This window comes from Vitis riparia, chromosome 14 (assembly GCF_004353265.1).
Source record: "Vitis riparia cultivar Riparia Gloire de Montpellier isolate 1030 chromosome 14, EGFV_Vit.rip_1.0, whole genome shotgun sequence".
Lineage (NCBI taxonomy): Eukaryota > Viridiplantae > Streptophyta > Magnoliopsida > Vitales > Vitaceae > Vitis > Vitis riparia.
The window spans coordinates 24,182,031-24,202,773 of NC_048444.1; the positions used below are offsets into that span (position 1 = coordinate 24,182,031).

Below are 20,743 nucleotides of genomic sequence, written 5' to 3' on the forward strand. Positions count from 1 at the left end.
TAGAAGTATTTTTTAAAAACATTGTTAAATGGACTTATATCACAATCGAATAAATGTAACTATCATAAAATAAAATTATGGATTGTAATCCGATTTATTTTTTGTTTTTTTTTTTAAATTGCTTTCTAATGTTATCTTAAGTTTTACTTTTCTTAAAAATAGTTTTTAAATTTAAAAATATTATTAAATGGAGTCATAATAATTATAGTTTATTTCAAAATCAAATAAATGTTGTTGTCATAAAAAAAATTGTGAATTATGATTTTTTTTGGGATAACAATATAAACAATTATTTTATAAAATAAACTCATGAATCATAGTATAAGTATTTTTTTCATTTGGTGATAACATTATAAAGAATTGTTTTATAAAATAAACTCATGAATCATGATATAAATAATTTTATGATAAATATTACTAATCTATTTCTATAAAAGTGTATTTGATAGTATTTTTATTTGAAAAGTTTTTAGTGAAAATGTTTTTAAGAGAATTATTCATAAATGTTTTTATAGGAAACACTACAATTGATTTTTCAAAATTTTAAAAGTGTTTTTAAATTATATTGAACATCAAATTTTTTTTCAAATATTTTTTAAACTAAGAGTGCATTTAACAATGTTTTTAATAAAAATGTTTTGAAGAAAATCACATATTAAGTGTTTTTCAAAAAATCATTATAAATAGTTTTTTTAATACTATAAGTAATTTTTAAAAATTTTAAAAGTATTTCTTAAAATTTACCAATCATTTAAAGTGTCTTTAACAGCTATTTTAAAAAATATTTTTAATTTTTTTAATACTTAATGATAAAAACTTTTCAAATATTAAAAGTATTTTCTAAAATTATTGTCAAATAAACTTTTAATTAAAAAAAACTATTTTTTAAGTTAAAAATAGTTTTTAAAATCAATATTAAACTAAAAAAGTTTTTTAAAATTACTATTAAATGAATTGTAAGTAGGTTGACTTGACAATTTAGCGAACAAAGTATTTCTCATAATTATATTAAAAGAATTTTAATTCTCAATATTTCATTTTTGTTAAATATGCCAAGCTACCTCCTAATAAAATCTTTGTTTTTTTTTTTTTTTCCCCTGGAAGTACAAAATATATGACAAAGAAATGAAAGACAAAAAGTGAAATAGGGTTGGGATGATCCTTTTAGATAATGAAAATCCAGCTATTTTTGGCAATATTGGAAATACATTTAAAAAATAAATATATAGTTGGTAGCGTTGTGGGAATAGACAAATAAAAAATGGTAGCATCATAATATAAGAAAGAGAGAGCTGCATGTATGGCGAGAGCACTACCAATCACAAAATTACAAATTACAAAGTCATGTCACGTCATTTGTCTCTATTCATTTATTGTATTTGTACCATGACCTTTATTTATTTATTAATATTATTATCTTTATTTATTCAAGAAACCGTTTTATTTTCAAAAGTAATTTGTATTTATTTTAAGCTTAAAAAAAAGATTTTAAAATAAAGATATTAACAAAATTAAGACTTATAACTCACTCGTATTAATTCTTCTTTATTAAATCAATAATATCCATTCCCGACCGACCGGTAAAAATGGGAGACCAATGCAATTTCTTTATTTATAATTATATAATTATTACTAATGTTTTTGTTTCTTATTTTTTATAAAAAAATTAGAATTCCCTTACTTAGAAAAATAAAACATATTCAATTTAAGTACTTAGTATATTTATAATTTTTTTTTTCAAATTTGCTTATTTTCAAAATAAGATATAAGGCTGCAATTTGAATGAGTTGGTCGGATTAATGACTAACCTGAATCTAACTTGAAGTAAAAAATAATTAATGTGAACTCAACTCAATCCTAACTATAATCGTGGCACACCCCACTCAATTTTTTAAGCTTGTTTTGAGTTAGTGTTTTGCAAATTAGATTGAGGTTGATTGGGTTGAATAATTAAAAATCTATCTATAATATTATTTTAATGTATTTATATGAAAATTTAAATTAAAAATAAAACAAAATTTTAAGATAGCAACAAAAGAATAAACATAAATTTATACATTTTCTACAAATAATGAAGAACATGTGATATAATATAATTTGATATATTTTTTAAAATAAAATAAATAAATATTATTATATAGGATAAGTTGTATTATAAATATTATAAAAAAAATTAAATCGAGTTAAAATTATGCTTGGGTGGTTTGAACTTTAACTCAAATCCAATAAAAAAAATTGAGTTCGGATTGGAAAAACCTAACTCAATCCTAATCGAAATATTAAAAATAATTGTCCAAATCCGTTCAAAGATTGAATTTAGGTTAGATCGGATCAATCCGTTAAACTTTATGTAAATAAGAAAATTCAATCGGGTTAGTTCGAATATTTTTCAAATTTACTTCATTTTAAAATAAGATATGATTTTAAGCAAAATCTAGAAAAACTAAGTAGTGTATTTATTGGACTATGATTAAGGGGAACCTTCCTTTTTAATCTATTTTTGTTAGAATATGTGCCAAACGGCGGAGCGGAGCGGAGCGGAGCCGACCCAGGTGAAAGCAACAGGCTAAAACGGCCGGTACAACTGCCCCCTGCAGACACACCTACCGCCCCAATCCCTTATCTTTCTCTCGATCTCTCGACTTGGACGTCACTCCTCTCCGCTCTGATTCCTTAAAACGCAGCGTTTCACTGCCCCCCAAAACCTGCTTCTCTCTTTCTCTCTCTAGAATTTCTTCTAGGGTTTCTCAGTCTATTGATCGAACCAAGACTTGGACTTTTCAGAACCCACCTTAAATTCATCGCCCCATACACGCCATTCATTCTATTCCTACCTGCGTTTCGTCGCCAAGCCCCACTGGGCCACAGTGTAAGCACTTCTACCTTTTTCAGTTTTTCTCATTCCGAACGAAGTCGTTTCGTGGCCCGTGTTGTCGTTTTGTGATGTCGTGCGATCTGGGTTTGGAAATGGGTGTGAGGATGAGCTGGTGCTGACTGTGGGATGCGGGCTTGAACATTTGGGGTTGTGGAACTCGGTATTTTCTGTTTGGTTGTCAAGAAAATGGAAGAAAATTTGGAGTTTTGAATTTTGAATTTTAAAATTTGAATGGGGTTGAATTGAGAAAGCTTGAATTAGGCTCGTCCGTGGAGGTTTTCTTGTCGGTGGGTCCCGGATAATGTAAGTGTGGGACTCAAAATTTCGATTTCTTTCTTTTCCCTGTACTTCTTCAGCGTACAAACAGAGCATTTTGTGGATGGTAGTTGCATCAGTCTCTTCTCTGTAGGTTTTCCTGTCCATGGGTCCCAAATAATGGGAAGCTGGGGCTCAAAAGTTTTTGTGTCTTCATGTATTTTCTCGGCAATCAAACATCACATTTTGTGGGAAAGAGTCGCATTAGGCTCGTGTGCGGAGGTTTTTTTCCTACACGGATCCCACATAGGGAAAAGTCTGGGACCCAAATTTTGATTTTTTTTTTTGCCTATATTTTATCAGCAGCCAAACAGAGGTTTTTGTTGATGGCGAGGTTGCTTTGGAGATTTTAAAAATGGGTTTTGTTTCTCTTTTATTGAGATTGCAGGTTAATACAGCTAGCTTTGGATGCTGAGAGAGAATCATGTATTCAGAACTTGTGGACATTCAACCTCGAGAACTCAAATTCACATGTGAGTACATGATTCAAACATGGGTTATATTTCATTAATGTTCTTGATCCCTGATATACGATCATAGTGTTCTCTTCCATTTTTTGAACGTGTTGAATGCAGTGAATTGCATAACTGGTGTTTGATTTTCAACAAACAGCATCAAAGTGATACATTTTCTCTTTTGTTCAATAGTACAATGGCAAATAAAGTTCAAAAATTGTTTATTTTCCTTTCTATTGTATCCTCGGTATGGCTACCAAGCAAATGGGAACTAATTTCTATTATCTTGCAAATTAGATGTTAAATTTTTCCTATATGCTTATTTTTTGGTTATATATTTTCCTGTTTTTGTTTTTGTTTTTTTTTTTTTCCCTACAACTGGTTGGGCTTGGCTTGTGGAGGATATTAGCAATTGAATTCAGATAATATTATTACTTAGTGTCCATTTGGATAAACTTCTTATTTTCTGTTTTTAAAATAAAAAACGGTAGTAACTTTTATTTAAGATACGAGAACTTTTGCTTGCTTACCTTGGAAAAGTAATAGTTTTAAAAACTGTTCAAAAAAATTAAGGTATCAAAAAGTTTTACCACCTCAAATTTTTAAAAATCTGGAAGTGACTTCTAAAGATATAAGATAAATTTATACTTATTGTACAAGATATTCTACTTTTATCTTGAAGTTTCTGATTTTGAAGACTAAAAGCAGGAAGTGTATCCCAAAAGACACTCAAATAGTTTTTATTTTAATTTTCTGGACTGATATATTTTATGCCTTTTGTTTTTCTTTTTTCCTTTTTTTTGGTTAAATCTTAATAGTTGAAGTGAAGAAGCAAAGCTCATGTTCTATTCGACTGGTCAATAACACCTATCACCATGTCGCTTACAAGGTGGGAACTGTTTATGTTTTTGCAGAAGTATTAGTAGTGACAATTTTCATTTGTTAAGATGCAACTTCAGATATAATTAAGCATGATATTGGCAGGTTAAAACCACCTCCCCAAAGAAATACTGTGTGAGACCTAACACAGGCGTTCTTAAGCCAAATTCAACATGTGATTTTACAGGTACGTTCATTGACATTTGAGCAATTACATTTCCTTTTTGTTTATGGATGTGAGATTTGAACGGCCATACATTTTTTTGTTTTAGGTTTCGGTTTGTCTCCAGTTAACGGGGATTTTGAGTTAAATGGGGTTAAAATACTAGGACAACCAATTAATTTCCCTCCTTTTTTGAACTGGCTGTCTGTTAAAATATTAGCCTGTTGAAAGAAGGGATAAAGTAGTTGAATCAAGATATGATTCATTTGAGGATCTATAATCAGACCCAGTAAATGATTAACTGAAGTAAAGATAAAGAAGATAGTTTGATCCTTGGAGAATAATGTGCAGAAAAGTTGCCTGATTAATCAAGAAGTGCATGGAAGGATTTTAAAGGCATTAAAAATAACTTTTACTGATAAAAAAGGAAAAAAAAGATCAAGTGCATGGATTTGGATTAGAAATGATGAGAACTATAAGAAAATTGGATTGTTTTCTTTTGGGTAGAATGCGATCAAAATTATGTGTGTAATCTGAAATGGTTGTCCATTAAGGTCCAAGAGAATTCATCTTGGCAATAAGACAGCAAGAACATCCTCAATAGAAATCTGTAAGCCAGTGGGTCAAACTGCAAACCTATCATATGGTCCATAGGTGACAAACATCAAATTGCAGGAGAAGAGGCATCGTTAACCTATTATGCTGGAAGTTCCACACCCAAGAAGGGAATGGGTGATGATAATTCCCTTCATCAATGATGCTGGTAAATGAGTTAATGAGGGGTAGATAGCATCAGGAAAATGTGCATTCTTTGATTTTAGAGTGATCAGAGATTGAAGTATGCATGGTGCATTATGAATAAGATTTTGTGCCACTACTGCTAGGAATCAGAAAGAGGTGCCTGTTGCTACTTGGATGTATCAATTTAGAACTCTTCAAACAAATATATTAGCACTTCTGGAAAACAATTAATTCTAATGCACTGTATAATCGGTTGTGTTGCCTTTTGAATTAATTTCCAGAATCATGAATTGAGGCAACAGAACCAACTTAAATATAGTAGTACATCTGATACACCATTTTTTTCCCTATCTACAAACACTCACACATGCAAGTTGAGACACACAAATACATACACACATACGTCTTATGTATGTATAGATGCTTAGAGAGACAAGAAAGGGTTTTGCTTGTAGTTGTTGCTGCTGCTGCTGTTACTGTTGTTATCTTTTTCCTTCGGTGTTAATGTAGTCACAATGCAAGCTCAACGGTCCGCCCCTCCTGACATGATTTGCAAAGACAAGTTCTTAGTTCAAAGCACAATTGTTCCCGCTGGGACAAGCGATGAGGACATTACACCTGGCATGGTAAGCAATTGTAGCCACAGTTGACCTTGATTCTCTTATCTCCGTTTCTCATGATTTGTTTGGCAGTTTTCCAAAGACAGTGGAAAATACATTGAAGAGAATAAGTTGAGAGTGATCTTGATCAGCCCACCCAATTCACCAGTGCTATCACCGATCAATGGAGCATTGACGCAGGTTCCAGTTTATGAAGCTTCACTGCCAAAGGATGAAGTACTAAGTAGAGTCGAGATTGTTGCCCCACATCACGTAGTAAGAGACATTCTTCTCTCTCTCTCTCTCCATCACACACACACACACACACACACACACACACACACACACACACACACACACATTTATTGGCTCCTGGTGTTGTAAGGGGTCATTAGTTATTGTTCAAGGTAGATTTTTGGAGCTTGTAAGAAGCTGTTAGTTAATCTACAAGATAGTTTTATGCTTTGATCTACAATATATAATATGTAAATATGAGTATATTGGGGCTCAATTTTGTTCCAATTGTGTTATTCAACAAGGGTTTTGTTCTCTCCCTGTTTTTTTTTGGTTCTGTGAGATAGTGGAAAAGATCACATTCTAGGATGCTAAATCTGGTTTTATTATGAGTAATTGTTTCACAGAGTTTGAAGTCCAATAATGCAAAGCCCAACATATTTGCTTTTAGAAATATGATCCATTGTTTTTTCTACATTTTCTTTTGTTTAGGTTGCTAAGGATGAGGAGTCTGAAATGGTTGATGAGGAATTAAAACCAGCAGCCGAACTGGTTGATGAGGAATTAAAACCGGCAGCTAAACTGGTTGATGACAAGGAATTAAAGCCAGTGGCTCAAAAGGTGGATACCGAGGAATTGAAGCCAATGGCCCAAAAGGTGGATGAGGAATTCAAGACAGCAGCCCAAGTGGCTCAAATGGTAGATGACATGGAATCAAAGCAAGCAAAGGATGTGGAGGAACTGAAATTGGTTAAAGATATAGAGGAGATGAAGTCAAAACTAAATCAACTTGAGTCAAAGCTAAGTGAGGTTAGTCCTTTTTTCTTTTCTCTTTTTTTGGGGGGTGAAGCAAAATGACTGTTTTCCAACTTAATTTATGGTATGATCTGGCCTTCCTGTTTACCTGCCTGTTAAATTGCAAAAGCTGGATTTCTTTAGTTTTCTCATGCAACAGTTTCAAGAGTTTATCTAGTGTCACTTCTTGCCATTAAGTGTGGTTGTGGATGGGTGGCATGGGCTGTTTTTTCTTTTTTCTTTTTTTTTTGGGTGGAGGCCGTTTGGGGCAGCATGTTGGTGGGTCTATTTGATCCCTGATTGTATACATATTTGTCATTGTTCTCCATTTTTGGCTCATATTCACAAATATGTTTTATATTCTGGCCAAGCAACAACAGCTGAATTTTCAAGAGCATTATTTGCATGTTTAAAATTAACTAGGATGAGATGCCTTGAAGCCTAGTTTCTAGATGGAAGGAGGTAAAGATTGGCTTGGAGTTGAAGCAAAATCCTTTGAAATCTTGGTTGAGGTGCTGGAAGGGAGAGTGGTAGGCAAGCCCCTAGATCAGAGTAGAGGTTTCTTCAGTGGGATAAGGTTCAGAGAAGGGAGTTTGGTGACTTTGCATGAAGGTCTGGAGGAATGGTGTCGAGAAGGGGGAAGGAGCTATGAGCTGGAGCTTTGTAGCAATGTTGCAGGATGCTTCGTATTGTGTTCTGTCAGTTCAGTGGAGGTGAGACATTTTTCCTTGGTCTTTCCAAAAGGGCGGGGGTTTTCAGGGTGATGGAAAACTCTGGCTAGGAAGTCAAGAAGCCTTAGTGTTGTTCTCAATCATAGTGTGGTCGGTTCTCCTCTTGAGGGGAATTCTTCAGCTGTGGTGGGTGGTCCATCAACCCCAGTTTCTGGTAAGTCCTACGCTGAAATAATTTGTTCTTCTCAGATAAAGGTGGGTGATGTTGTATGGATTCAAACAGTGGAAGCAGAAGTGAGTAGGAAATCGGAAGCCCTTCGGCTTTGTCTAGTGGGAAGATGGGATGATTTTTTAGATGCTCCTTCTCTGAAGAGGTGGGCAATAGATAGTTGGTGTTTGGAGGGGAACATTTGTTTGGTGCAGTTGGTGTTTGGGTTTGAGGTGGCATTGGGCATAGAGAAGAAACTCTTTTAGCTAAGGCGGTGAGGTTTCTAGGTTTGTTTCTTTCTCCTGTTTATTTGAGGCGTGGGAGCTTTCTCCTCCTTCTTTGGGTGGGCTGATTGCAATGGGGAGTTCAGGGAGGGTTGATGGTGGCAAGATTCTTTTGAATGTGTCTTCAAAGGGGCTTGTGAGCTCTGTCAAGGGACCATTGCAGATGATTTCTCATGATGGTAGTTTGGTAGAGTTCCTAGAAAATGTTGTGAGCAGCCCAAGGGGTTCGAGGAGGTGGTGTTGACATGGGGGAATTCTATTGTAGGCTTGGAGATGGGGGAATTCAACGACTAAATGATATGTTAAGAAACAGGTGATGTTCAACAAGTTCTTAGGTATGCTTGTCAATGGTTTGAAAATGAGATATTATCCTTGCTGAAGAAGATGGAGGATAGGAGGCCTAGAGACTTTGTCCTAAGGAATTGAAGAGGATGATTCCCTTGTCGAGAGTAGAAAGAGAGCTAAGGAAGTTGTCTTGCTCTATCAACTGTAATGAAGTTTCAAAGAAGGAGAGGAGTGGAAAGAATGGGTGGGAGTTAATGCCTATTTGCTACTGAAGCTAAGGGTTCTATCTTGGAATGAAAGAGAGGCAAATGATGGGAGGAGCATAAAGTTTTTGAACCCTTAATCAGGTCTCAGAGGGTTGACTTGGTTTACTTACAAGAAGCCAAGTGCAGCGGATGACCATTTGGCTATTAAGGACCACCCTTGGAGTGGGTAGATTCTTAGATTTGAAAGGGTTGAAAATCAAGGGAACAACTGGTTGGGTACTTTTTTATGGGGCAATAGAGTTCTAGATTTGATAGAGATCGAGGTAGGTGCCATATTCTGTTTCTTGCCGTGAAAGCCATTTTGGTGATTTTCTGATTTCGGTGGAAGAGTTCCGGTGTGCTTTTTGTTGAGCTTTCATGGGTCTGAATCCTACACAATTCCTCTTTTGCTAGTTATTGCAATTCCCTGATTCTTATCCATGTATTTTAGGACACAACTTCATAATATCTGCCAAACTATTCTAACTATGGAATCAAACCAATAGTAAGTTAGACACACAGGGTGGCACAGAGTGCGGATGGCTGCTTTCTCGGAGGGGAGAGGAGTTTCGAAGGGGGGTAAGAGTTGGTTTGCAGTGGAATCAAAGACGTTCGAAATCTCCATTGAAGAGATTCGAGGCAAACCGAGAGGGGTTATTCTGGAAAGGAGCAAAGGCTTCTCTTCTTGGATAAAATTTGGTGAAAAGAGCTTCAGTTTTCTGTTGGAAGGGGTGGAAGACTGGTGCAGAGGAGAGTCAAGCTCGAGGCGCCTTAAAGTTTGGGAAGAAGGAGGAAGAAAATATAGGCTGGAGTGTCGTTCAAATAATGCCGGTAGGTATTTTCTATGCTCGGTGAGGGACTTGGAAGCAAAGAGGTTTTGTCTAGTATTCCCAAAAGGTAAAGGCTTAGTAAGAGGGTGGTTTCTACTGGCTCAGAAGCTAAGAGCCCTTGGAATTTCTAATCTAGCCATGAGCAAAGGTGATCTAGGTACCTCCAACTCTGTAAAGGATGGTTATAAAGTCAAAGGAAAAGAGAAAGGGAAAGGAGTTTCTCCAGAAGCCGCGAGAAAGGAGACAGGGGAATTAAAGGAAGCTTTGTGGGTGCATGTTGGGGAGCGTGACCTGCTCAGTAGGGAAGAACAACTTAGTCATTGCCTGGTAGGATGCTTTGGTGATAGTGTTGAGGCCGTTCCGTCTTTGTCCTTATTGAAGGAGTGGGCATATGAAAGGTGGTCTCTCAAGGGAGGTTTAAAAATCTCCAGTTTGGGTGGAGCCCTAGTGTTGTTCGAATTTGAAGATAAAGTGGAAGTGAACTTGGTGCTCTTAAGGGGTAGTAGATGTCTTCAGATGAGAGAGTTTTTCCTGCAGAAATGGGGACCTGAAGTGGGGTGTTGTAGAAATGGGAGCCACCTTAAGGAAGTGTGGGTGAAAGTCGTTGGACTACCACTTCACCTTCGGAGTAGAGAAGTGTTCAAGAGTATAGGAGAGAGTTGCGGGGGATTCATAGCTGTGGATGAGGAAACCGCTTTCTTCTCCGAGTTGCAGTGGGCTCGTATTTTGGTGAGAGCTCCTGGGAAGTTTAGACTGGGAACGTTGCAGGTGGCAGCCGGGAATTTTTGTTGGACGGTGAGTCTCTAATGGGAAAATCCTCCATGGTTCTCGGAGGTAGTAGTAAGGTCAGCCTAGTTCAAAGAGGAGAGGCGGGATGTCAGGGATGAGGGAGGGGGTGATACACGTGCCAGTGGTAGCGTGCGAGAGGTTCAAAATTTTCAAAGTGATTTGCAGTCTCGAGGGACAGGGGAGCAGGTTGTGTGTGGCAGAAGGCAAAGGGAGGCGGCAGCTGCAGTGGTGGCAGAGGGTAGGAGGCCTGTTGCAACTGATTTGGGCTCTTCTAACAATGGGTTTGGGCCCAGAAAAGAAAAGGGGAAGGCTTTAAAAGGGAATGGCTGCTTGGGCTTAAGTGGTGAAGTGGTTTGGGCCAAAGGCCCATTGTTTGTCAGCCTTGAAGAGGCGGACTGGGAGGGGGGGGCTCCTAAGCCCACTTCTGGCACGGGATTTTTGGAGCGTCCCTCCTCGGCTAGGGCTCCGTTTGCTCCCGCAGAGGGTGTAGGGGGGATAGAAGCGGAGCTCTTGGCTATTGAAGTTGAAGTCGCCATGGAGTTAATGCCGCGTCGTTGGAAGGTCACCGACGAGGCTCTGATGGAGGAGGCTTCCAAGTATTACGCTGGTCCTATTTCTTCTTCTGCTTTGGGGCTTCGGGGATCCTCTTCTTCTTCTTCTTTCTAGGGCCACGCCGAGGCTGTAGGGGTATCAAAGGGGTTGGATTATGGAGCGAAAGGGGAGTTGGGTCGTTTTGAGCCAAGTGTGGGGAGGAACAAAGCCGCGTCAGCTTTCGGAGACTGGAGTGAACATTCTTGGGACTCGGGTGACGCTGAGAAAGGGAATGGGTTAGCTCTTGTACCAGTTGGGGAGGACTTTACGAGACCTTTTGAGAAAAGGAGTGCTTGTCAGATAGAAGAAGGGAGAAGTGAGGAAGGGTGGAGTTCAAGCAGCCTTGCGATGTTCAGTCGCTGCTTGGGGATGCCGACGGAAGGCTTCAAAGAGGAAATCTTATACTTCTTAAGGAGAATGAAGGGGAGAATTGAGCAAAAGGGTAAGGAAGGGGTGACTAGGAAGACGAGTTTAAAATCTTCAAAATCCAGTAGGGAACTCAAGAAGTTGGAGTGGACTGTTAGCTACAAAAAGGCAAAATGGGTTCCAGCGTGGGTATTTTTGGAGGGGCTTCAGGATCAGGGTGTAAATGAAGATAAGAATTTTGTCGTGGAATGTTAGAGGGGCTAATGATAGGGATAAAAGGAGGATTATCAAGTCAATAATTAAATCCCAAAGAGTGGACGTGGTTTGTTTACAGGAAACTAAAATTAAAGAAATGACTACGGGGCTTGTTCGAAGTTTAGGGGTGGGAAGAAATATAGAGTGGAGAGCAGTTAATTCTAGGGGTACAGCTGTGGGTATTTTTGGTGTTCTGGGACAATAGACTGGTGGAGTTGGTGGGCTGGGAAGAAGGGGTTTTCTCAATTTCGTGCCGGTTCAAAAATTGTGTGGATGGTGTAGTGTGGGTGTTCACTGGAGTGTATGGGCCGCTATGCAGAAGAGATAGAGAGGAGTTCTGGGAGGAACTTGGGTCAGTTAAAGGGTTATGGATTGACCCTTGGTGTGTGCGAGGGGATTTCAATTTGGTAAGGTTTCCAGAGGAGCGCAGTAGGGGAGGTGGGCTTACTGCTTCAATGAGGAGATTCTCAGAAGTGTTAAGAGGATTTGGAGCTGAGGGATTATCATTTGATGGGGGGCCCGTTTACTTGGAGAGGAGGATTGAATAACCAGGTCCAGTCTAGGCTGGATAGGTTCTTAGTGACGGATAACTGGGATAATCTGTTCAATGGGGCTGTGCAGGGTATTCTCCCCAGACCTGTCTCGGATCACTTCCCGGTCATCCTAGAAGGAGGATGGTTGAAGAGGGGACCTTCCCCTTTCAGATTTGAGAATATGTGGTTGGAGTAGGAGGGTTTCAAAGACAAGATGAAGACGTGGTGGGGGAGTTTAAAATTTACAGGGACATCCAGCTACGTTTTAGATGCTAAATTGAGGGCCCTTAAAAATATTCTAAAGATTTGGAATAAAGAAGAGTTTGGGTTAGTTGAGGCTAAAAAGGGTGAAGCTCTTAAGCAGGTTGAGTATTGGGATGAAAAAGAGAAATATGCAACTTTAAATATGGAAGAATGTGAAGCAAGAAATGGAGCAAGGGAGTCCTACAAGTCTTGGGTGATGAAGGAAGAGATTTTTTGGAGGCAGAAGTCTAGGGAGTTGTGGCTGAAGGAGGGGGACAATAATACCAGATTTTTTCATAGGATGGCGAATGCTCATGGTAGAAGAAACTGGCTGTCCAAGTTGAAAGTTAATGGCTGTTGGCATTCAGAGGAAAAAAAATTTAAAAAATAGTGTGGTGGGGGCGTTTCAAGAGCTGTACTCAGAAGAAGAGGGGTGGCGCCCTAGTGTCGACGGGATCTCTTTTATGGGGTTAGATAACAGTGAGGTTGAGGGGTTGGAGAATCCTTTCTCGGAGGAAGAGGTGTTTGCAGCTCTAACGGATCTAGGCAAAGACAAAACCCCGGGGCCGGATGGCTTTACAATTGGCGTTTTGGCTTTTTGGGTGGGATGTGGTGAAGGTTGAAATTATGGGCTTTTTTTAGAGAATTCCATGAAAGGGGCAGATTTGTAAAATCTCTAAATGCAACCTTCTTGGTTTTAGTCCCTAAGAAGGGAGGTGCAGAAGATTTGAAAGATTTCAGACCGATTAGCCTTATGGGAAGCCTTTACAAGTTGTTGGCCAAGGTGTTGGCAAATAGAATCAAGAAGGTAATGGGAAAAGTGATTTCGGAACCCTAAATTGCTTTTATGGAGGGTAGACAAATTCTTGATGCAGTTTTGATTGCAAATGAGGTTGTGGATTCCAGATTGAAAAGCAATCAAGGGGGTGTGATGTGCAAGTTGGATATAGAGAAGGCCGATGATCACGTCTGTTGGAAGTTCTTGTTGGCTGTGCTAAAGAAAATGGGCTTTGGGGAGAGATGGATTAAGTGGATAGAGTGGTGTATTTCTACTGTAAGATACTTTGTTCTTATAAATGGTTCTCCTTCCGGATTTTTCCAAAGTTCAAGGGGTTTGAGACAAGGAGACCCCCTATCCCCTATCTGTTTGTGATAGTTATGGAGGTGTTTAGTTGCTTAATGAGAAGGGCCATTAGTGGGGGTTTTTTTATCAGGATGGACGGTTAGAGGCAGGGGTGGAGAAGGGATTCTGATATCTCATTTGCTTTTTGCGGATGACACCTTGGTGTTTTGTGAGGAGTCTTAAGATCAGTTGACGAATCTAAGCTGACTTCTCATGTGGTTTGCGGCTTGCTCAGGGTTGAAAGTTAACTTAGAGAAGAGTGAGCTTATTCCGGTGGGGAGGGTGAATGATATAGAGGATTTGGCTTTGGAGTTGGGTTGTAAGGTGGGTGGTCTACCTTCCAGTTATTTGGGTTTGCCTTTGGGGGCACCCTTCAAATCAGAGGTGGTATGGGATAGTGTTGAAGAGAGGTTTAGGAAAAGGTTGGCCATGTGGAAGAGACAGTATATTTCCAAAGGGGGGGGGGAAGACTCACCCTAATTCGGAGCACTCTATCTAGTTTGCCGGTTTACTTCATGTCTCTTTTCCTTTTGCCAAGAAACGTAAGGCTGAGGTTGGAGAAGATTCAGAGGGACTTCCTATGGGGGGGAGGTGCTCTTGAACAGAGGCCTCATCTTGTTAGGTGGAACTTGGTTTGTCTGGAAAGAAAGAAAGGTGGTTTGGGGGTGAGAAACTTAGCTTTGATGAATAAAGCTCTCTTGGGTAAGTGGAATTGGCGTTTTGCCATTGAAAGTGAGGCTTTGTGGAAGCAAGCAATCAGTCACAAATATGGTGTAGAGGAGGGGGGTTGGTGTACTCGGGTTGTAAGTGGAAGGCATGGTGTAGGGCTTTGGAAAGCTATTAGAAAGGAGTGGTTGGGTATGTATAGCAGTTTAGCCTACCGCATGCGTAATGGTAGGAGAGTGAGATTCTGGAAGGATAAGTGGTGCGGAGATGAGCCTTTTTGCGAGTCCTTCCCTTCTCTATTTGCCATTTCCCTGGCTAAAGATGCTTGGGTATCGGAAGTGTGGAACCCAGATGTTGTAGGGAATGGTTGACCCCTCTTTTCTCAAGGGCACTTAATGATTGGGAAATTGAAATGGTGGAGCAGTTTATGCTAAAAATCCAAGCCTTTAGGGTGCAAAGGGAGGACGAGGATAAGGTGGTTTGGACAACATCTAGAAGTGGTGATTTCTCAGTCAAGTCGCTATATTCTATTCTGGAGCCCGGAGGTTCTGCTCTGTTCCCTTATGTTGGTATTTGGAGAGTGTATGTGCCTCCTAAGGTAGCTTTCTTCGCTTGGGAAGCTTCTTGGGGCAAAATCTTAACTTTGGACCAACTCCAGAAGAGGGGTTACTCTTTGGCAAATAGGTGTTTTCTTTGTCTTTCTGAAGCAGAAACGGTGGATCACCTTTTACTTCATTGTGTTAAGACACGGGCATTGTGGAATCTTCTTTTTTCTCTCTTTGGTGTGGCGTGGGTTCTCTCTGGTACAGTTAAGGAAACTCTCCTTGGATGACATGGAGCGTTTGTGGGGAAAATCCGTAAAAAGGCGTGGCAAATGGCCCCCTTATGTATATTTTGGTCAGTTTGGAAGGAAAGAAATTTGTTGGCTTTTGGGAATGAGGTGCTGTCACTCCAAAGGCTGAAACATTCTTTTGTATGTAATCTGTGGTCTTGGGTTAGGGTGTTTATAGTTTTGAGCCCTCGTTCTCTTGTTAGCTTTTTTGAGTGGCTAGGCTCTAGTTAAGGGTAGGGGTTTCTTCCCGCTTCCTTGGTTTAGAGCTTGCGGGCTGCTTTTGTATACTCCTGTATACCTAGAGGGCACTAGTTTGGTGTCTCCTCTTTCTATTTAATATACTTCTCTTTACTTATCAAAAAAAAAAAAAATTCTGTTTCTTGCCGTTTCAAGAGTTGCTAGGATGATTTTGCATGAATTCTTACTAAGGTGTATGGGCTTGCTCTTAGGAGGGAGAGAGAGGACTTGTGGGCAGAATTGGTTGGCATTGGAGAGTTGTGGGATGATCCTGGTGCGTTTGCTGGGACTTTAGTATGGTCATATTCTAAGGGAAAAGAGGATTGTCCCAAGCACTCCTCAACCATGAGGCATTGTGCAAACATTATTGAGAAGCTGAATTTGTGTGATGTATTTGGAGGGCCATACGCCTAGTATAGCGGTTTGAATAATCAATTTTTGGGTAGTCATTTTTATAGACTTCTTTAGAGTGTTTGCCTAAGTTGATCTTTGATCACACCCCAATCTTGTTAGATGGACAAAGGATGAGGAAGGGAAAATCTCTCTTTAGATTTGAAAATATGTGGCAAGGAGTAGAGGGCTTTAGAGAGTAGATTAAAGGTTGGTGGAGGCTATAGTATGAAAGGATCCTTTATTATGATCATTCATTATGTGTTGGCTTGGAAATTAGAAGTGTTGAAAGAGGATCTCAAATTTTGGAACAAACAGGTGTTTGGGAGTGCCTTGTTTAGGAAAGCAGAGGCCTTGAATCAAATTGGATTATGGGGTTCTAGGGAGAGGGAATCTATCCTTAGTGTAGAAGAGATTGAAGCAAAAAGGCTAGTTGTGGAATAGAATAATAAATGGGCTATCAAGGATGAAATCTCTTGGAGGTAGAAGTCACGAGAGCTGTGGTTAAGGGAGGGGGGGTAAGAATGTTAACTATTTTTATATAATGGTCAATGCCCATCAAAGAAGGAATTACATGGTTAGCATTAGAGTGAATGGGATTTGGGTTTCTAAGGATGCAAATATAAAAGAAGGGGTTGCAAATGCCTTTCATGGTTTAGTAACAGAGGTAAGGGCTGGAGGCCTAGCATCAGCGGAATATCTTTCACTTCTTTTGAAAATGCAGATTCAAGGACCTTGGAGAATCCTTTCTCAGAGGAGGAACTGTTTTTGGTAATGAGATAAAAATTAATATGGAAAAGAGTGAGCTAATCCTAGTTGGGATGGTAGAGGAGCTCGCATCTACCTTGGGATGCCTGGTGGGGGAACTTCCTTCCACTTATTTGGGCTTTCTTTAGGCACCTCTTTCAAATTGGTTGCTATGTGGGACGTGGTAGATGAGAGGTTTTAGAAGAGGTTGACATTGTGGAAGAGATAATATTTGCCTAAAAAGGGGAAGGAGAGGGAGGAAGAGGACAGAGCTCTTGAAAGAAAACTCCATTTGCTTATATGGTCCATGGTGTGTCTGACCAAGAAAGGAAGGGGTGTTGACATAGAAAATCTTTTAGTTCTCAATATCACTCTTTTGGGTGGGTGGTGTTAGAGATTTGCTTAAAAAAGAGAGTATTTCTGAAAGGGTGCTATCATAGGGAAGTTTAGGGAAGAAATGGGTGGTTGGTGCTCTAGTGTGTCAAGGGAAGATTTGACTTAGGAATGTGGAAGGCAATAAGAAAAAATTGAGAGATTTTTATAAGTAGAGCCTACTTTATTGTTGGGGATGGCAGGAGAGTAAGATTCTAATTGGACAGGTGGTGTGAAGATTTACTATTGAGATACTCTTTCCCACCTTATTTGCATAGCCAGTTCAAAAATATGTGGGTAGTAGATGCTTGGGAGCAGGTTGGGGAGAGGGGACTTTAGAGCCTGTGTTTTTCAAGATAGTTCCACGACTGGGAGTTAGGGACAGTGGAGGTTTTCCTGCAGAAATTCAAAGAGCAAGTAGTGAGGAAATGAGGAGGTGATGGATACTAAGAGTAGTAAGTTCTTTGTCAAATCCTTTCCCAGTTTTTGTTTGGAGCCCAAGGGTTCCCAACAAGAGTGGGGTTTTTTGTACGGGAACCTACATGGGGAAGGATTTTGACGTTAGATCAATTGAGAAGGAGATCTTTGTCTTTGGGGAACAAATGTTTTATGTGTAAAAGGGAATGGTCACATTCTCTTACACTGCAACTCTACAAGAATGTTGTGACATTTGGTCTTCTTTGTGGAGTATGTTGATCACATTGTCTTACATTGAATCTCTACAAGAATGTTGTGACATCTGGTCTTTGTGTTTAGGATTCGGTGGGTGATCCACTCCTCTATAAGGTTGATGTTGATAAGTTGGAATGGGTCCCCTTTGTGTTTATTTTAGACAATTTGGCAGGAGAGAATTTAGAGGGCATTTGATAAATGTGGAGCATTGTGGGCAAGCGTTCAAAAACCTTTTTTTTTTTTTTTTTTTGTGTATAATTTGTTGGGATCATGTAAGGAATGGTATAGCAGAGGCTTCTCCGTGTGTTGAATTTGTTAATTACTTAGGTTCATAGCTGAAGAGGTTTGGTTCCAAGACCTTTTTTTTTCTTGTTTTCTTTTTTCTTATTTTTTTTCTGTTTACTTCTTGTGTGTTGTAGTGTGCCTTTGCTATATTTCTTTCTATATATTCTTCTTTATTTTAGTATATGTATTTTTTTTCATATGCTTGTCAAAAATAGAAAAAGAAAGTTTTATATGCAATTGGGCTTAGACATGCAAGTATCTCTCAGTGTTCCATAAGATTAAAACTTTCCTCTATTGATTAAAATAGTGTTGCGATTTTCTATTTAGAACTAAGCATGCAGAAGTTTGGATTAAGGCTTTCTTGAGTTGAATTTATGTAGGCCTAAACAAATGAACCACATGCCATGGAAATTCAGTTGTTCCACTCAGATGGTATTTTGTTTCCCATGGTATTCACAATGATTACATGTGCACTGCACTTCCTAATACCATAAAAAGCATGTTCTAATTTTTGAGAACCATCTGTGATTATAAATCTGTTTTGGAGGACTCATACTTCATGGGATGCCTGATCTTGCACTTGAATTTCTCACTTACCTTAGTGATGTGGATGTCTGCAACAATGTCTCATGGTTGCATTTCCACTCCCTCATGTGCCAGGGATGTGATCATCAAGTTTCGTCTTCTTCCTTTGCAGGCTGAAGTTACCATTTCAAAGCTAACAGAAGAGAGGAGGTTAACCATTCAAGAGAGGGAGAATCTACAACAAGAACTAGTAACTCCTTTAACTGCATCTTTTTTGTTTTTATTATTTTTTGTTATCATGTCCAGAATCACTGCCATAAACCCTAACGATATGTTTCTTAAATTACCTCTAGTCTGCTGTACCCTAACTCTCCAATTTCACTTAGCATACACTTGTCAACAAGAGATGAAATGGGTGTGGGTGTGAGATTCTTGTCGAATACCCCTACTTTGCTTTGAATATGAGACTGTAGTTTTGATTGATTTAATATTATTTTTATTTTTTATTTTCAACTTTCTTAGCAGATTATTATAATTAAAAAAGAAAAAATTTAAGAATATTTAGAGAGAAGGAAGAAAAGATATATATATATATATATATATATATATGTAGATGTAGTTTTTAGGGGCGGAAGTCATGAGGGCTGTGGTTAAGGGAGTGGAGTAAGAACACTGGCTATTTTCATAAAATGGCCAATGCCAGCAGAAGGAGAGATTACATGGCTAGCGTTAGAGTGATTGGGGTTTGGCTTTGAGGATGCATATATTGAAGAGTGGTTTGCAAAATCAATGAAGGTGAGGGACCAGAAGCCTAGCATCAGTAGAATGCCTTTCACTTTCTTAGAAAACGTGGACTCAAGGAGCTTGGAAGCTTCTTTCTCAGAGGAAGAAGTGTTTTCTGCCTTGTCTTCCTTGAGTAGGGATAAAGCTCCCATGCCTGATGGGTTCATATGACTTTGGCAGTACTATTGGGATTTTGTAAAGCATGAGGTTGGGATTTTGTAAAGAAGCAATCACTTCAGTAGTGATCTTTCATTATTTTGTAAATTGTTTCTTAATTGCCATGTGAACTCTAAAATCTGTCTTTAAATTAATCTCCGATTCAAGCTATGTATATTTAATTGAATGCAGCTACATGTTTAAAGGAGGGGGGGGGGGGAAATCTTCTGCAGATGCCACTTGTCCCTTCACAAGTCCTTTTATTTTTCTGTTTTAACTCATTTTTTAGTTATTGCTGCACATAAGTTATTTTGGTTTTGGTTTTGGTTTTAAAACATGGGCATGTTCTTTTTGACAGGCAGTGTTTCAAAGCAAGAGAAGTGGAAGGAGAGCTCAGGCGGGATTTCCTCTTCTATTTGTATGTATGGTGGCACTGGTCAGTATCATGCTTGGATACCTTTGTCACTCTTGAATAGGAACAACCAGTATGAAACGAAGCCATAAGCAGAGACGACCACAGAAGATTTGTAAGTAATCAGAAATGTAGTCGGTCTCCTCTTAACCTAATATGCAAAATAGCATGGAGGGAAAGTTTGTTTAGTGTAGCCAATCCTCACCAGGATCATAAATATTTTTGTGTGTATATGCAGAAGGTTTTAAGATATGCTGAAGGATGGCCTGAGAAATATGATGTTATGAGAACTAAAAAAGGAAACATATATGAATGAGTTGGGTAGGCAATATCTCATACTGTTGGTCTCTTAAAAGTGGTCATTTTGTTTTCATCAGGGAAAATGGGATAGGAGAAGAAACCCATTTGTAGCAAGCTTATGTTCTTCTACAATAGCCCACCCTTTTACCGTATATGAATAAAGGGAATGAGTTTTCAAGTCATATTTCGATCGCGTACTAGAGAATGAGAATTGGATTCCATTCCTATTCCTCTGCATGTTTGGATTATTTATTAAGAAACACTTTCTGGGTTTTAAAAAATAGTTTATCGTTTTTTAAAAATCAATCCAAACATGGCCTTAGAACCCCACCCAAATATATTGAGGCAATTACCTTTTTTATTTATTTTATTGTTTTGATTATCATTGATATTTTTCAATTTTCATAATTATAATGCAACTTGGTTTTTAGAAGGAAAAAAGGTATATAATATGATATAAAAGAGCATGTACTTTGCGCTTGTCTGGAACTTTTGTTTTCTTAAAAAATGTTTTCTACTCTTACAAATGAAAATTATTGAAAACATGTTTTGATAATTTTTTTATTTTTATTTTTTGACTTAAAACAGTTTTCTAAAAACTTGTTTTGAAAATAAGGTGTTTTATAAGAATATATTTTGACTATTTTTTATATAAATATGAAGAATAATTGAAAATAAAATATTATAAAAAAATATTTGTAAATATGTGAAATAAATCGGGAACCTTTCACTTTTGTACAACCATTGAAAATTGGAACTCAAAAGAATTTTTCCGACTTCCACTATGAATTTATGCTTATTATTTTTCTCTTTAAAAGTTAGTATTTTTTATTGAGCAAATTCTTCAATTTATATTTTTGAGATACTCTAATCACATCATATATATA

General features: G+C 38.3%; 1 protein-coding gene across 3 annotated transcripts; it reads left to right on the forward strand.

The window, feature by feature from the left end:
• Window positions 1-2,568: 2,568 nt before the first annotated feature.
• On the forward strand, window positions 2,569-20,038 carry LOC117930340 (vesicle-associated protein 2-2). 3 transcript variants are annotated; one of them, XM_034850951.1, is made up of 9 exons: window positions 2,569-2,869; window positions 3,572-3,663; window positions 4,464-4,534; window positions 4,630-4,711; window positions 5,939-6,054; window positions 6,121-6,303; window positions 6,754-7,071; window positions 18,378-18,455; window positions 19,503-20,038. In XM_034850951.1, exons 2-9 carry the CDS (start codon window positions 3,615-3,617, stop codon window positions 19,614-19,616), a joined length of 1,011 nt encoding a protein of 336 aa, XP_034706842.1. In that variant the 5' UTR covers window positions 2,569-2,869; window positions 3,572-3,614; the 3' UTR covers window positions 19,617-20,038. The 3 variants fall into 3 exon arrangements, with proteins under 3 accessions (XP_034706842.1, XP_034706841.1, XP_034706843.1); XM_034850950.1 differs by having other exon boundaries at window positions 3,579-3,663; XM_034850952.1 differs by lacking the exon at window positions 2,569-2,869 and adding an exon at window positions 2,890-3,178 and having other exon boundaries at window positions 3,579-3,663.
• Window positions 20,039-20,743: the final 705 nt, after the last annotated feature.

Bases quoted from the DNA above. Each gene is read 5' to 3' on its own strand.
- LOC117930340 (XM_034850951.1), top strand. From the start codon at position 3,615: ATGTATTCAGAACTTGTGGACATTCAACCTCGAGAACTCAAATTCACA. The intron at 3,664-4,463 runs GTGAGTACATGA...AAATCTTAATAG, and splicing joins TCGAGAACTCAAATTCACAT to TTGAAGTGAAGAAGCAAAGC. The intron at 7,072-18,377 runs GTTAGTCCTTTT...CTTCCTTTGCAG, and splicing joins TTGAGTCAAAGCTAAGTGAG to GCTGAAGTTACCATTTCAAA.